The 14,639-nt window shown below is 48.6% G+C and overlaps 1 protein-coding gene across 1 annotated transcript in view; it reads right to left on the minus strand.

Moving 5' to 3' along the window:
* Nucleotides 1-14,633, minus strand: part of EFL1 (elongation factor like GTPase 1) — a 115,483-nt gene extending 100,850 nt beyond the window's left edge. The window contains exons 1-4 of the mRNA XM_032341953.1: nucleotides 14,503-14,633; nucleotides 13,613-13,722; nucleotides 10,658-10,725; nucleotides 5,300-5,384 (exon numbers count right to left, since the gene is read on the minus strand). Coding sequence (XP_032197844.1) covers nucleotides 5,300-5,384; nucleotides 10,658-10,725; nucleotides 13,613-13,703 — 244 coding nt within the window. The 5' untranslated portion in view covers nucleotides 13,704-13,722; nucleotides 14,503-14,633. The remainder of the gene's footprint in view (nucleotides 1-5,299; nucleotides 5,385-10,657; nucleotides 10,726-13,612; nucleotides 13,723-14,502) is intronic.
* Between the last annotated feature and the right edge of the window lie 6 nt (nucleotides 14,634-14,639).

Consider the following 14,639-nt stretch of genomic DNA (forward strand, 5'->3'; position numbering starts at 1 on the left):
TAACACGCAGAAAGGAGTGGCCAGCGAGTGGGCGAAGTGATCTACACACGGCCGCCGCACGCCCTCAGAGGGCTCGTTCTCAGGAATGGTAAGAGCTACCTGGGCAGATCTGGGTAAAAAGGAAAATGACAAGCCAGGTGCCAACGTCACTAAAGAGCTTGCACCGTCCTCAGAAGCTGACAAGGACAAGAAAGAGAACAGTTAGACCGTATGAATCTCAGAAGAGAGGAGGGCTTTAAAACAAGGCTGGGAGAATGAAGCTTTGAACTAGAACCGGGAATCGAAGAGAACGGCAACCCTGTATCTTAACCCGGCGACGGACAGGGCAAGGAAGAATGCGTCCAGGGAGGGCAGCATCTTGGGAAAACTGCCAGGCTGGCGGGGAGAGGACACATACAGAAAGATGCGGAAGATACAGAGAAGCTGGTTTCCCCTGGAACATGTGCAGAGTAGGTTCTGGGAAGGAAGGAACATCCGGAGGCTGAGGGAGGGTGTGAACATCACAGAGACACATGGGGAAGAGACAGCTGAAGAGGTTCCCATCTTGGGCGGCGACCAAGGACAGCAGGGATGCGGGCAATGCCGCCGGATGTCTCTACGCAGCCCCAGCAATCCCTCGTGGACAGGACAGAGGCACAGGTCAAGAGCCATCAGCCATCGTCTGGACTGACCGACCTCCAAGAGACTCCTGGTCCAAGTGCACAGCTGGAAACAGAATCATCTGGTTCCCAGGACCACTGCCAACATGCCAAGCCCTCTGTCCATGGGAGAGTTTCTGAAAGTCCCTGAACCCACTCTGGATGTGTGTAAAATGTGGGCAGCATCCAGCTCACGGGGTTGCTGTGAGGACTGCCCACGAAATCATGTGCATGAGGCCTCGACTTAGAACCAAACCATCACGCACCTGTGTTCTTACCCCCAGCACCCACGGAATTGCTTCACAAAGAAAAGCATTATCTTAAGAGAAAACAGTCTGACCTTCAGTCAAACAAAGAACAGACGATGGAACCCCTCCCTCCTAGCCTCAGTCCCACAAACAGGACAGCAACTGGGACCGTGGGTCGCCGCTCACAGTTCCAGAAGGAAAGGGAAGCTATGGTGTCTCAGGAAGAAGACGTTCCCGCACACGCCGGCCTGGCCTGAGTGTGGGGGGCAGGACTCCATCTTCCATTGGCCCCGTCTCTGCAGATTAAGACCCAGGAGCCTGCACAGATGCTGTCTTTGGCCTCCAAGCTCCACACGGCTCCCTCGTGGACGAATGCTGAGTGTCTCACTGAACCCAGCCGTCGGTGGGCCTGTGAGCCTCACGTTACAAACCGAAAGCCTGTACGTTAGAACCCGCAGCAATTTCTTCCACAGGGGGTTTCATGAACTTGTAAAGAAGATGCCAATCGCTTAAAACCTGGAAGATTTTACCAAAAGCTCGATGCCAACTTCTCTTGAAAAAAGCAGATTCCCACAGAGCATCAGTCAGCCGGAGCTGAATGGTGTCTGCCCCCACCTGAGGGCTTGGGGTGAGGGTATTTCAGAGGTGGGTACAATTAATTCACCCTCTAGCCTGTCTGCTCAGGTGGAGGTGTCAACACCAACACCACGTCGAGAACTAGTAATATACGACTTAATAATCACATTTGACTGGGGCTCTGAGAAGTAGTTAATGATCTGGGGAAAAATTAAGTTAGATGCTTACCTCTGATTATGTGCACGGCCACACACACACAAAATGATGGTTGGATTAGATACATAAACTGAAAACATAATGTGTAAAAACTATGGGGTGATTTTTATTTCATTTCTTGTGTTTTCCTGTAGGTTCTATAATACACTGAGTTTTCTATAATAGATATAAATTTGTAAATGCATTTAAAATTCTTAAAAAGGTGAGTTAGAATGCACACTTCATTTCAGAAGTTCTTGCCATAGTAATACGTATTTGCAGGCACAAAGAATGGCTACACAGCGGAACAGCAGTGATATGCCTTGAGACTATTCGAAAAAACATGCCATGAGTTTCAAGTTACATGACCCATTTAAAGACATTTCTCTCATCTTTATCTGAAATCTGGGCTAACGGATTCAAAGGAATCACATCCCCTCAGGATTTTTTTTCTTATATACAATGTACTATGTACAGTATCTCTTAACTCTTGAAATGACTAGATAAGTAGATGGTATCCTTGTGGGAAGGACAAAGAGAGCTAAGAGACAGGGAAATAACAAGGTTTAATAATGCAGGTCCAACATTTGTAGCCAATTTTGGTCACAGAAGTAAACATGAGAGGCTCCATTTTCTCAAGGAAGAACCACGTCCCTGGAAAATGCTAAGTAGCATCTTCTACACTATACCTGGGGTTTCCACACCATTTGTCTAAGATACCGGGGTTTTGTAAGCATGTTTACTTTAAACTGGAAAAATACCCCCTCTTTCAATCCAAATAAGGATTTGAAAAAATTTCTGAAAGCCAGTTATATCAAGAGTCAGAACCAGAACAGACTTAATTAACATTTAATGCAGAGATTGCTAACAAAGAGGTGATTTGGCAGGGGTGGGAAGGGGAAGACACAGGGAAGTAAAAACCATGTGTGGAGTTTCTTTAACCAACAGTTTTGCCTCCTCCAGAAGAGGTCCCCTTGGGATCATCCCACCTTCACAGCAGGGATACCCTCTTGCAGAGAATGAGCACTGAGATACAGGTAAGAATGATCTCATCTCCGAGGCATTCCGACAGCATGTGCCTTGGCTCAGCACCTCCAACTTCTACTGCCATTTTGCAGGTGGGAAAAGGCGGCTTGCACCAATGGTCAGGCGTGGCAGCTGCCTACGTCAAGCCCCTCTAGGCGGTCACGTTCACAGACACAGCTGATATGCTGTGACTCCACTCCAGGCACCACCCAACCCAAGGTAACCATCCAACCCAAGGATGTCAATCCGCAGGCACAACCTCTGCCTAGGGCCCAGCATTAAAAATAAGCTGGGCCACTTCCTGATCCTGAGAATGTGTGACCAGAAACACAAGGCAAAGCAGCAGTAAGCAATGGAAATACGGTGGAAAAAAGAGGCAGAAGTTGAGATGCAAGGTCAGGGCAAAGTTAGTTTATGAAGATAGGGACACTAAGAGTCGGAAAAAGCTACGAAAGAAAGACAGACTTACAGAGTAATGGAGACAAGGACAGAGAGCGAGACCCAGGGATAAAAGTGGAGCTCCAGAGAGAAGAACCATTAACTTATTCTGGTCGTTTCTAGGGCCATGATCTTGGATCCAGAATCAACACCCGGCTTCACCTTCTATGCGCTGTCACTCAATGATGCTCCTGTTTTTCTTGGTTTTCATGAATACTGTCTCCAACACTGTATTACATAGAGGCTTTCAATAAGCCATCCCAACACCAGCACAAGCGAGCTGAAGTCTTGATTCTGTGTAGTCAAAAAAGCAAATCTAGAGGTGCCTGGGTGGTTCAGTGAGTTACACCTCTGCCTTTGGCCCAGGTCATGATCTTAGGTCCTGGGATCGAGCCCCGTATCAGGCTCTCTGCTCCGGAGGGAGCCTGCTTCCTCCTGAACCCCGGCTGCCTGCCTCTCTACCTACTTGTGATCTCTGTCAAATAAATAAATAAAATCTTCTAAAAAAAAGGAGGAGGGGGGCACCTGGGTGGCTCAGTGGGTTAAAGCCTCTGCCTTCGGCTCAGGTCATGATCTCAGGGTCCCTGGATCGAGCCCCGCATCGGGCTCTCCGCTTGGTGGGGAGCCTGCTTCCCTCTCTCTCTCTGCCTCTCTGCCTACTTGTGATCTCTGTCTGTCAAATAAATAAATAAATAAATAAATAAGAAAGCATTATCTAAAACATTCTGAGAACAAGGTGCCCAAGGTCAGCGGTCAACAAAGCAGAGGTGAGACCATTCCATTCCCAGGGTCTTACAGCCATCCTCCTCCAACACTATGCCAGAAAGACAAGTGAAGTGGAATGGGCGTTATGTGGTACAACGGAAACCTTAATACAACGGTTAAAAAGGGGGTGCAAAACTGGAGACAAAAACTCAGAGTCAACAACGAAAACTGACAACTAGAGGAACTGTCAAAGAAAAAGAGACTGATGGCATGAGTGTGGAGAGGAAGGCTACGAAAGTCTCCAAGTCTGTAAGAAATAAGGGAGACCTAACTAAGCAGAGCACTGACCCACGCCACACAAGGGGGACACGCCCCTTAAAACATGCACAGTAGTTTTAAAAAGATAAGGCATTACTTTCAACATTAAACATTAAACATTAGGAAGAGCTTCAAAACTGGTTTAGTACAAAAATATTTGGCAGATGGACGTCAAAGAGAAGAGAGTTGTGCCTCGTGCAGAAGGTTCCCTGGTGCCGGTGCCAGAGAGAGGGCACCGTAAAAGACGAACCACAGATCAGTCACTTAGGGAAATGAGATACATCTTTATTATTTCCTTCTAATTATAAAAATACACACTTTGTGTAAAATTTCCAAGGAGTACAAAAATAAATATTTTAGAAAATGGAAGTTTCACACAACTCAGCCCCTGGAGATAACTGATGTTGAGGTTTTAGTGTGTACCCTTCCAGACAGCTACCTGCACACGCAGTATTTTATACCAAACACATTCTTATCACACAAGTGTTTACTCTGACACTTGCTTTTTGTCTCGACATATTTTTCCTGTCTTATCACATACAGATCAAACAGGTGTTTGACAGCCGCATGGTTCTCATGGGAAGGATGCATCAGCATACTTGACCATTTTCCAAAAATAGACATAAAGGTTGCTAGCATTTTTCTGAACTAATGCAAACTTTTTAGTGAACATCACTGACTATATACCTCACAGGCTTGTAAGACTGCTTCTGTCCCGTAAATTCCGTGAAATTACCATGAAAATGGCATCCTGATTTGGGCACAGGAAGCTGTAACAATCGTGGCAACCAATCAGGTCAGATTCTAAATCCAACCCTGAGGCCACAGGACAGAATAAGGAACCCGTCAGGAAATGGAACACTAAGGCTGAGCCAGCAAGGTCCTGAGACTCTCCACCATCCTTGGGAAGAAATCCACACAGTCGCCTGGGTGGGTGGGAGCGGGTGGGAACTGCCCGTTCTTCGCCCTTGCGCCCGTCAGAGGTCCCCATCTGCATCCCAGTCTGGGCAGCCTGTCTCTGACAACAGGTCCTCTGGAGGCCAGAATGAAATGTGTGGAACATAAAGCAAAGAAACTGAGGCACACAATTAACTCAGAAAGAGAAAGAAGGACACTGACGATACAGAACGATTTTTTCTTTAAAACACAATTTACCTGTCGCGTAGTGCAGGGAAATGGCACTGGATTTCATAGTGATCCCTCGCACCTGCTCGTCCTCTCGGCTGTCCATGTACCGTAACTGTGGAAACACGACACGCATCCTTACTTCCCAGTGAATGAGAACCTTAACACTAAAATGGACCGAGTTGGACTTCTGATTTAAACACACCATTTTTACACTAAAAGCTCTCCTATGTTTTATAAATGGGAAAGCACCGGAGAACTCTCTGATGTGTCCCAGTACCGCACCCCCCCGCCCCCGAGTGCGGCTCATTCACAGCCGTGAACAAGTCCCAGAAAGCAGGACTTGTGCGGGGGGGGAGGGGGGTTCCTTCTGCACATCCAGAGCAGAGCTGGTCCTTCCTGACTCCTAGGTCACTTGACCAAGTCCCAGCAAAGACTAAACAGTAGGTCTCTAGAAGCATGAGGAGCCTTCACTCCTTTCCCCAGACTGGCAGGTTTTAAACATGTTTTTAGAAAAAGAGTGATATGCTGGAAGGTATCTCTGACGTAACCACTTAGCCGATGGCTTTCATCGGTGTAAAGCCACAAACGAGGGCCCGCACCTCACTCTCGGGGCACCGCAGCACGGGGACACCAACGCGGCTTGACCTACGGAGCCACCGCTCCTCTGCACGCCCGCGGCCCTGCGCACCTGCGGACTTCCTCCCTCTGCAGGCTGCCGTCCCTAGCCCTGCCTCACTTCTCACCATGTGTCTTTGAAAAATTCTTCACCTGTACACGGACTCACTTCTCTCGTTCAAATGCTCTGGGAGTAACCTACTGATGTGGGCCTCTGCCGCGCTGACTCACACACCGACCCCTTCATCGGCGGACAGCCGTCCACGCCCGAACTAAGCCAAACTCCTGGAAGCTGCAGTGACCTCCGGCCAAACCCAGTCATCCTTTCTGCTCTTCCGTCTTCCTGACATCAGCATGGCCCCAGGCCGGCACCGCCACGAGCCCTGCATGCGTGTGTGCATACACACACACGAGATCCTTCCGGAAGTCTGCAATCGCCTAGCTCCCTTCCTAGCTCTCCGGAGATGGTCTGCGGGACCGCCTTCACCTCTCGGACCTCTGAGGCCTTCCTCCAAAGTCTCAGTCCCTGCTCATTCTTCCCCACGTGTTTTTAGGCACGGAGTTGAGAGAAAACGTGTACAGCAAGAACAGTACCAATACAGTGCACACCCGTGTGTGGGCCATCCTATTTAAGAAAGGAAACAAAGATGTACATTGCTTTTCACATCCCCCTGTGCTCCTGGCTCACAGGTAACTACTACCCTAAACTTTACCCTGTTCATTCAGTTGCTTTCTTTGTAACTTTTAAAAATGTGTGACTTACCAAGCAACGTGTCATTAAGAGTTGCAGGTTTTAGTCCTCGGACGAACATATTTGTACCCTACATACACACACACGCCACACACACGTATACGGCACCGTCACTTTGTCTCTGCTCAGTGTCCCGCCCCGAGATTCGTCCATTCTGATGGGCGGAGGCCTTGTTCTTTCATCCCCATTACCGCAGGATTCCACCACACAAAGCCCTAGGCCGGGTGCACCGATTCTAGTTTTTGAAACTACCACTAAGCTGTCACTAACAGTTTCCAACTGTCTCTTCTGGGTGGATGTCCACCAAGAAGTGGAATTTCTGAGAAATGAAGTGTACACATCTTTGACGCTCCTAGCTGTCTCCACGCTGTTTTCCGAAGAACCGGAACCGCCCCGCACTCCGAGGAACGGGTCGGAGCTTCTCCTGCTCTGCCACCTCGGCAGCACCGGCAATGGGCAGCCTGTTTTTAAATCACACAGAGGACAGTATTTTTCTAATTTACATCTCTCCATTTACCAGTGGGGTTTTATTGTGAGCTTCCTGGTCAATTTGTTTCTCCGTCTTTTTAAGGGGTTGCACTACAGATCTGTTCTGTTTTGGATAAGTTATTTATAGTCTCTGATTATTAGACCTCGGTCACTTATGTGTCATTATCTGCCCCCCGGGTACCAGGCCTATCTTTTCACTTTCTTTATGGGGTCTCCCTGAAAACAGACAGTTCTTAGTTTTAATGTAGTTGAATTGTTCAAATGGTATGACATAATGGTATGTACTTCTTTGTCTCATAGAAGAAATCTCCTCTTAAGCTCTTAAGAGTATTGTCCTGTATTATTTTCTACAAGTTATATAATTTTGCCTCTCACATATAAGTATTTTAAATTACATGCTACTGATTTTGTGTGCAGTATTTTCTACACAGACAACCAACCGTCCAAGGATATCGAGAGAGGCTCGTCTTTTCCCTAAAGATCAGAAATGCCAGCTCTGTGATAAATCAGGACCTGTTTCCAGGCCTGCTATTCTGGACCATCGGTCAATTTTACCCCTCGGCCAACTGCAAACCACGAGCTATCGCTATACTTACTTACTTCCTAGTAAGTCCTGCTCTCCAGTAAGACACACTGCACATCCTACTCTTCTTCAGACATGTCTTTACAGACAAGTCATTACTGGCCCTTCATTCTCCAGTATTTTAGAACCAGCAAGTCACACTTAAATTTTATAAAACTTGAAATTTTTACACTGAAAAGAAATTTTAAAAATAAATTTAAAATAAAAATAAAAAGTAAGAGAAATAGAAGCTTGAAGAATCAGAAGAATGTTGGGAAAAGACTATCTCTTGAAGATATGGCTACATATTATTCTCACTCAAATAAAATAAAATACCTGTTTAAAAAATAAGATAAAATAAAAAATAAAAATAAAAACAAGAACTGCTTAGAAGTCAACATTAAAAAGAACTATCATTTTAAAAATACTGAGCGCAACAATCTGTGAGCATGGTCTAGCGAGCTCTCCGTCCACTCACGTTTCCCCCAGTACCTCACAGGTCCATTTTTTATGCGGTGTAAGTGCTCTATTTCCTGCACGCTGCTCATGTACTCTCTTTTCAACGGCTTTTGTATCGTGAAGGCTGCTAAATTCTTATTAATATCCGAGCAATTTATCTGTATACTCTTCTGAGTTTTCTACAAAGTTGTATCACCCCTCCTAAACTTTTTTTTTTTTTTTTTTTGCTATACTGTTGCAGCAGAGAGCAGAAGCTGTAACACAGTGAGCAGAAGGGAGAAACAGCTGCTCTTGCCTTATTCCTGAACAGAAATGCAAAAATGTCAACACTGCATCATTAAGGATACTGAATGATTTTTTTTCTAGTTTCTATAGTTTTTTTTCTCAAAGATTTATTTATTTGACAGAGGGATCGTAAGTAGGCAGAGAGGCAGGCAGAGAGAGAGGAAGGGAAGCAGACTCCCTGCTGAGCAGAGAGCCCGATGCGGGACTCGATCCCAGGACCCTGGGACCATAACCTGAGCCAAAGGCAGAGACTTAACCCACTGAGCCACCCAGGCACCCCAGAATGATTTTTTTCTAAGTAGTCCATACCACACTGCAGAAATTCCCTTCCATGCCAACTTCGCTAAGAGGTTTTATCAAAAGGAATATTAAATTCTATTGTGTTTTCTGCATCTCCTGAAATGATCGTAAGTTTCCTACCTTTCACCTGTCAACATGGTGAAATGTGTTAAAGCAATCTTAAACTCTTCCTGATAAACTATCCAGCTATGAAAAACTAGCTCTTTATACAATTCCAGATTCTGTTTCTTAGTAACGGTTATACTGTTGCCTCTCCCATCGCACGGAGTCACGGGACTGTCCCATCCGGCATTATTACGCTTGCCGACCTCGGGAATCAAAGTGGGGAGCTGGAGAGTCTTCCCTGCTTCCTCCCTGCTGTGCTCTGGAATGGGTGAGTGAACTGAGAGCATTTGTTCTCTGAAAGTGTGGCAGAAGGAGAGAGTTAAACCATCTGGATTTTGCGGAAAGATTTTGGCCAACAAATTCCGTTTCTGGCATGTCTATTTGCTCTTTCTGCCTGACCTCACGCCGGGAGTCCCGGCTCTCCATCTCCAAGCCTGCTGCTGGGCAGTGGCCTGTCCTGTCCCTCCCGCACCTTCCCCGTCCCGGCAGCACTTTCTCCCCTGCAGCCTGCGCGTCCTCCTCCTCGCCTTTCTTCTGGATCAGTTTTGCAAGATACTTATCACTCATGTTAAAAAGACGACCAGAACTGTCTGTATTGCTAATAGTTTTTAATAGACTACCTTTCCAGAGAAATGTTAAGTTCACAGAGCTGATCAGAGTACAGAGGCTCTCAAACACTACCCCCAACACTCGCAGTTTCCCTATGACCCCCAGCTTGTGTCAGTGCTGGTGTGAAGCACGTTGCACTTGAGCCTGTATCGAACTCCGCTGTGAACTGAGGTCCCTAGCTCGTTAGGGCTCCCTCTTTATGTGTGCAATGACCTGTGTCTACCTGTACTGTATCACAGGTGTTGGTTATGTCAATCTTTTCCAAGAACTGACTCCGGCTTCATTGACCTTTTCTATAAAATATGTTTTCTACTTCATTAACATGTGCTTTATTACTTCCTTCCGTCTACTCTAGAGCTACTGCACTTTGCAAACTTCTCAGGTAGAAAAAAACACAAGTGGTTCCTTATCTTGGACAGCCTGGTTTCCTCGCTCCCTCCGCGTGGCCCCTTTAGGCCAGTCCCCACACCGCCGGCCTCTGATGCGCAATTCCAACACCGGTCTCCTACAGCTACCTTCCTGTTCATTTCTGCTTCTCTACCTGCTCTCTGCTCCGTTCCCAGTCACCTGATAAATTCTGCGCATTGTGTCCTAAATGCATTAAAGGAAGAAACACCTCCATTTCTCCACTGCCAGTAACTTAGTCCACAACCTTTCACTCACAGCTGGAAACAATATCTCTTTAATTTCATTCCCTAAAACCCTATTTTCATCATGATGCTCAGATTTCGGGAGCCCTCCCTTGGTACTTGAGTTTGACTTCAAGTTCTTCTATGACCCAACACATCCTCTCTACCTCTGTTTTTCCTCTGTGGTAGTCTCCTGGCAAACGCTCCACCCAAATCAAGCACAACACACAAATCACCCCCGATCGCCTTTGCCCGCCGATCCCCCCACCGGACGGGCTCCGCCTTCTCTTCCATCCACACACCTCATCCCCAGGAAGAACCTCGTCCTCTGTGGAATCTTCCACAACTGTGTCAGGCTATCACTGGACTTCTTGCAAAAACTCATTTTGCATTTGTAAGATGTTCATATAAAGCAATATAAGATGAACTTTTTCCCAACATCATTTTCATCTTGCTAAATAGATCAGCAGCTTCTTAGACACAAAAACTGTACTTTTGGGGGATCTCTAAGAACACGTCACATTGTAGACAGCTAATGCTTACTGAAAGGCAACAAGTATTCATCAAATAGAACAACTTACCTTGCCTGCCAGGCGGCTGGAGATGATTCCATTGCTGGATATAAGACAGTCAGCCAGAGTAGTTTTTCCTGTTAAAACGACAACATTCATTCAAATCTCTCTTTTTCTAAACAGGGAGGGAGATGTACCGCACTTACAGAGCTACCTTCTGACCGCGAGAACTGGTTTCATGAAGATTTGCTATTTACCTACACAGAGCGCAGCAAGACCCAATGAGCACTAGGACTTCAGAACAGAACACCATATGGACGGACACAGACTCGAGCGCTCAAAGAGCTGTAATCTGTACCTCCACCCCAAGGGAGCCCATCGCCCTCACCTGAAAAGTTGTCAAGTGACTGCCCCTACACCCCGCCCAGGGTAGAATTTTTTTTTTTTTTTTAAACAGAGGCATCATGCGTAGATTCAAATGCAGACTCCCAGGTGATAAGAGAAGCCGCCATGCCAATCAAAAGAGATCATCTGATAAACAACGTTTACATAGTTGGTAAATCTCTGTCCTACAAGAATTTGACCTTGCTCATCTTAATTATTACTCATCTGATATCCCTGACAGTGATCATGCTATTACCTTGCGCTCCTGGTAGCCTAAAACGGCAACAGTACAGCAGAGCACTCATTTTCGTCTCTCAATGGCATCCTGGGTAAACCACCGCCAAGAAACAGAACATAATCTTCTGCCGTATTTCCCCACGTATGGCCTTGGCTGGTGTTTGCCAGGTAAACTAAGAAAATACTTAGCAAAGAAATTCAGGAAATGTGCCCTAAGCTCCTACTGTAAGGGCACCAGCTAACCCGCAGCTACTCCCAGTTACCTGGAAGCCAAACAGAAGCCAGGGAGCCACCACGTAATAAAAAAGCCTCTGCATACTCAAGTACACACCCAGAGTTTCATAAAGGTTTTATGAAGTCCACACAACTTGAAGTGGCAGATAACTTTGTTCCAAGAGTGCTGCTTGCACAGTTACTGCAGCTGGGCTGAAGCAGCAAAAGGAGGGTCTATCTTTACAACCAATGAGTCCTAGAACACTCTGGGGACTTGAGCAAAGCTATGAATCTGTAATAGTACAAAGCAGAAGGCAACCGAGGGAGCACTGAAGGGCTGTAATGTGTCGTCCGCCGGGCATGGACATCTTGCGTGTCCGCACAACCCCAGGGCGCCACTTCCCTACGATCCGATGGAGTAGAACTCATTCTCAGTATGGCAAGCATGTATCCCTGGAGGGTTAAGAGCCCAGAAAGCACTATCTTTCTGCACTCTCTATCTGTATCCCTAGGTCCTGTATCCCTAGGACCAGACACCCCGTGACTTAATTCACAAAGCAAAAGAACAAATGCTTTTGTCAGACCACAGGTCCTCAAAATGTGAGCAGAGTCATTAGGAAAACTCAAGAGGGCAGAGGGTCAGTGACGGCACTGTACGTATCACGCACTCTCAGCTGGCTTCGGTGACCTCGTGAGCCACCACTTCTCCTTCCCGCAGTCCCCACACTAGCCCACAGCTCCTGCCTCAGTGGCAACAGCCGCCTCACTAACCTCTCCTCTGCCTCTCAGTGCACATGAACAGGTCCACCAGACTGTCTTCCTAATGTGCTGGTTACAACAGCCCTGCTTTGTTTCGTTCTCCCAAGGGATCCCTACAACCTAATAATAAATGTAAATGATTGCCTTCACAATAAAGCGTGTATCGGCCAACGGCTTCTCATGATCACCTCATTTCGCCCCCCACAATCCCGTAAGATAGGTAGGATCTACAGCCCAGTCTAGGCGTTGCTTACTGAAGCTGAGAAAGGTGAAGTGGCTTGAAATGGAGTTTGAACTCAGGCTGTCCAACTCCAGGGCTGGAGCCCTTAACCCTAAGCCTGGTGCCCAGCTGACATGAAGGGCTCTAGGAGCCCTGACCCAGCCTGCCTCTCGGGAAAGAGATCTCACTTCACACACGCCCTCCTACCCCCTACGTCGGGTACCCACGCCCTACCCCTTGTGGGTACCCGAGCTAAGGAGTTTGAAATCAAGGGCAGGAAGCGATGTGCTGGTGTGAGAGCAGTTGTCAGAAGCACACACATCACCCATTAGCTATCTCCTCCCTTCCCATGAACTGTGCTGTCACCCACATTTCTTCCCTACCGATGCTACTCCCACTTGGAACGTGTGCCCCACCTGCCAGCTTGAGTCTCCCTTCAAGGGTCACCTTTAATACTAAATACAGCGTGAAGCCTCTTCCTAACGGATTCCTGCCTTCCCAATCCTCCAGCTCTCCACCCCTAGGAGTCCCCTGTCTGCCCCTCGTCTTGTGCGGCTTCAACCCCCAAATCTCCTCCAGGGCTCGACTGCTGCCCTCTTTGTAAGTTCAGACCTTCTGACATATGGAGCAAAAGAACTTGAACTTAACAGATGCTCAGTACAGACCTGATGAGTTGAACAGAATCACCTAACACAGGCTCTGAAGACATCATGTCGAGACAACAGACTTTTTATATTACAAATCCATTTCAAAAACATTCACTTCAACAAAAACTCAAGTCCTCATTTTAAAAAAGCAATGATACAGGGATACTGGAGTTCAGTCAGTTGAGCCTCCAACTGTTGGTTTCAGCTCAGGTCATGATCTCAGGATCATGGGACTGAGCCCCACTTCTGGATCTGGGAGTTGGGACCCCTGCTCCCCTGCTCAGCGGAGAGTCCCCTTAAGAGTCTCTCCCCCTCCCCCTCCCCTTTCTCTCTTTCAAATAAGTAAATCAATAAAAATCTTTAAAAATAAAATTTAAAAAATTTGAAACAATGAAATACAGCATATAGAAGAATGCTAATCACCAGTTAGCTGTGTTCGCTTGAAATGCTTTATGGCGAGCGTCCCTAAAGTCATTAAACTCCTACAGTCATCCTGGCTTCTAACACATGTGGAGTCACACCCCCTTAATTTCTGAAAACAACCCATGTAGAAAGGAGTCTTACCATGGTCAACGTGAGCCAAAACGCAGATGTTCCTGATGTTAGCAGTGTTTTTCTGCAGGTGAATCATCTTATCCAAACTGTTGAGCACCATGGTCCCTTATTTCCTGTGACTAAACATCAGGTAAGCGTCACACATGGCGCACGCCCTAAGATCAGGGCCTGACACTTTTCTCCTCTCACGCAGGAGCTGACCGGACTTGTCAGGTCCCCGAAGCTGGGAACCCAAGGAACGTCCGCGGAAGGGGACACACCCACCCAGGCCCAAGCCCAGTGTGCGCTCGGAATCGCAGGCCACAGCACGCCGGCATCACGGAGCTCGCTCTCCCTCTGGGGCTGGGCGGGCGCGCGGGATCCGGGAGCTCGTCGGGGCGGGGACACTAGTAACTGCCGCCAGACAGGCCCTTCCCAGGCAACTGTCCCCCGTGGGAAGGGTCGTCTGCAGGAGGGAGGGAAGACGCGGACAGCGCTCCCTCCCGCCCCTCGATCGTCCCCCACGGCCCTCGTTCTGGCACTCTCGCCCGCGCTCACCCGAGACCAAACTCCCGGCTCCAGCACCGCCCGCGGCGCCCCAAGAAAGTTCCGGCTCCCACGCTCCCTCACCGGGCAGGTGCACCGCCGGGCTCCGGAAAGGAAGGTCGGCCCCCACTGCACGGTCCCTTCCCCTCCCCGGGGCCCCGCGTTCGCTGTCCCCGGGATCGCGCGTCCACACACTCACAGAGGCGGCAATCCCGGGCCCCCGGGGGGGGGGGGGGGCCCGACGGCTCCGGGCGGCGGCCGCTCCCAGTCCGCGCTCGCCCCGGCTCCCGGCCCCCGACCCCCCCGGCCCGCCGCCGCCCGCAGCCTGCCGAGGAGGACGCCGGCCGCCAGCGCGGACCCGCGCTCACACTCACCGGCTGCGGCCGCGCCGCCCGTCCAGTTCCGACCTGCTCGGCCCGGCTCAGCCCTTTGCCCGGCCACACCGCACGCGTCGCAGGCGCCGACTGCCCTGCGTTCCCCGACGCGCGCGCGCGGGGGGGCGGGGCCGGGG

The sequence above is a fragment of the Mustela erminea genome, chromosome 5 (assembly GCF_009829155.1).
Source record: "Mustela erminea isolate mMusErm1 chromosome 5, mMusErm1.Pri, whole genome shotgun sequence".
NCBI classification, from domain to species: Eukaryota; Metazoa; Chordata; class Mammalia; order Carnivora; family Mustelidae; genus Mustela; species Mustela erminea.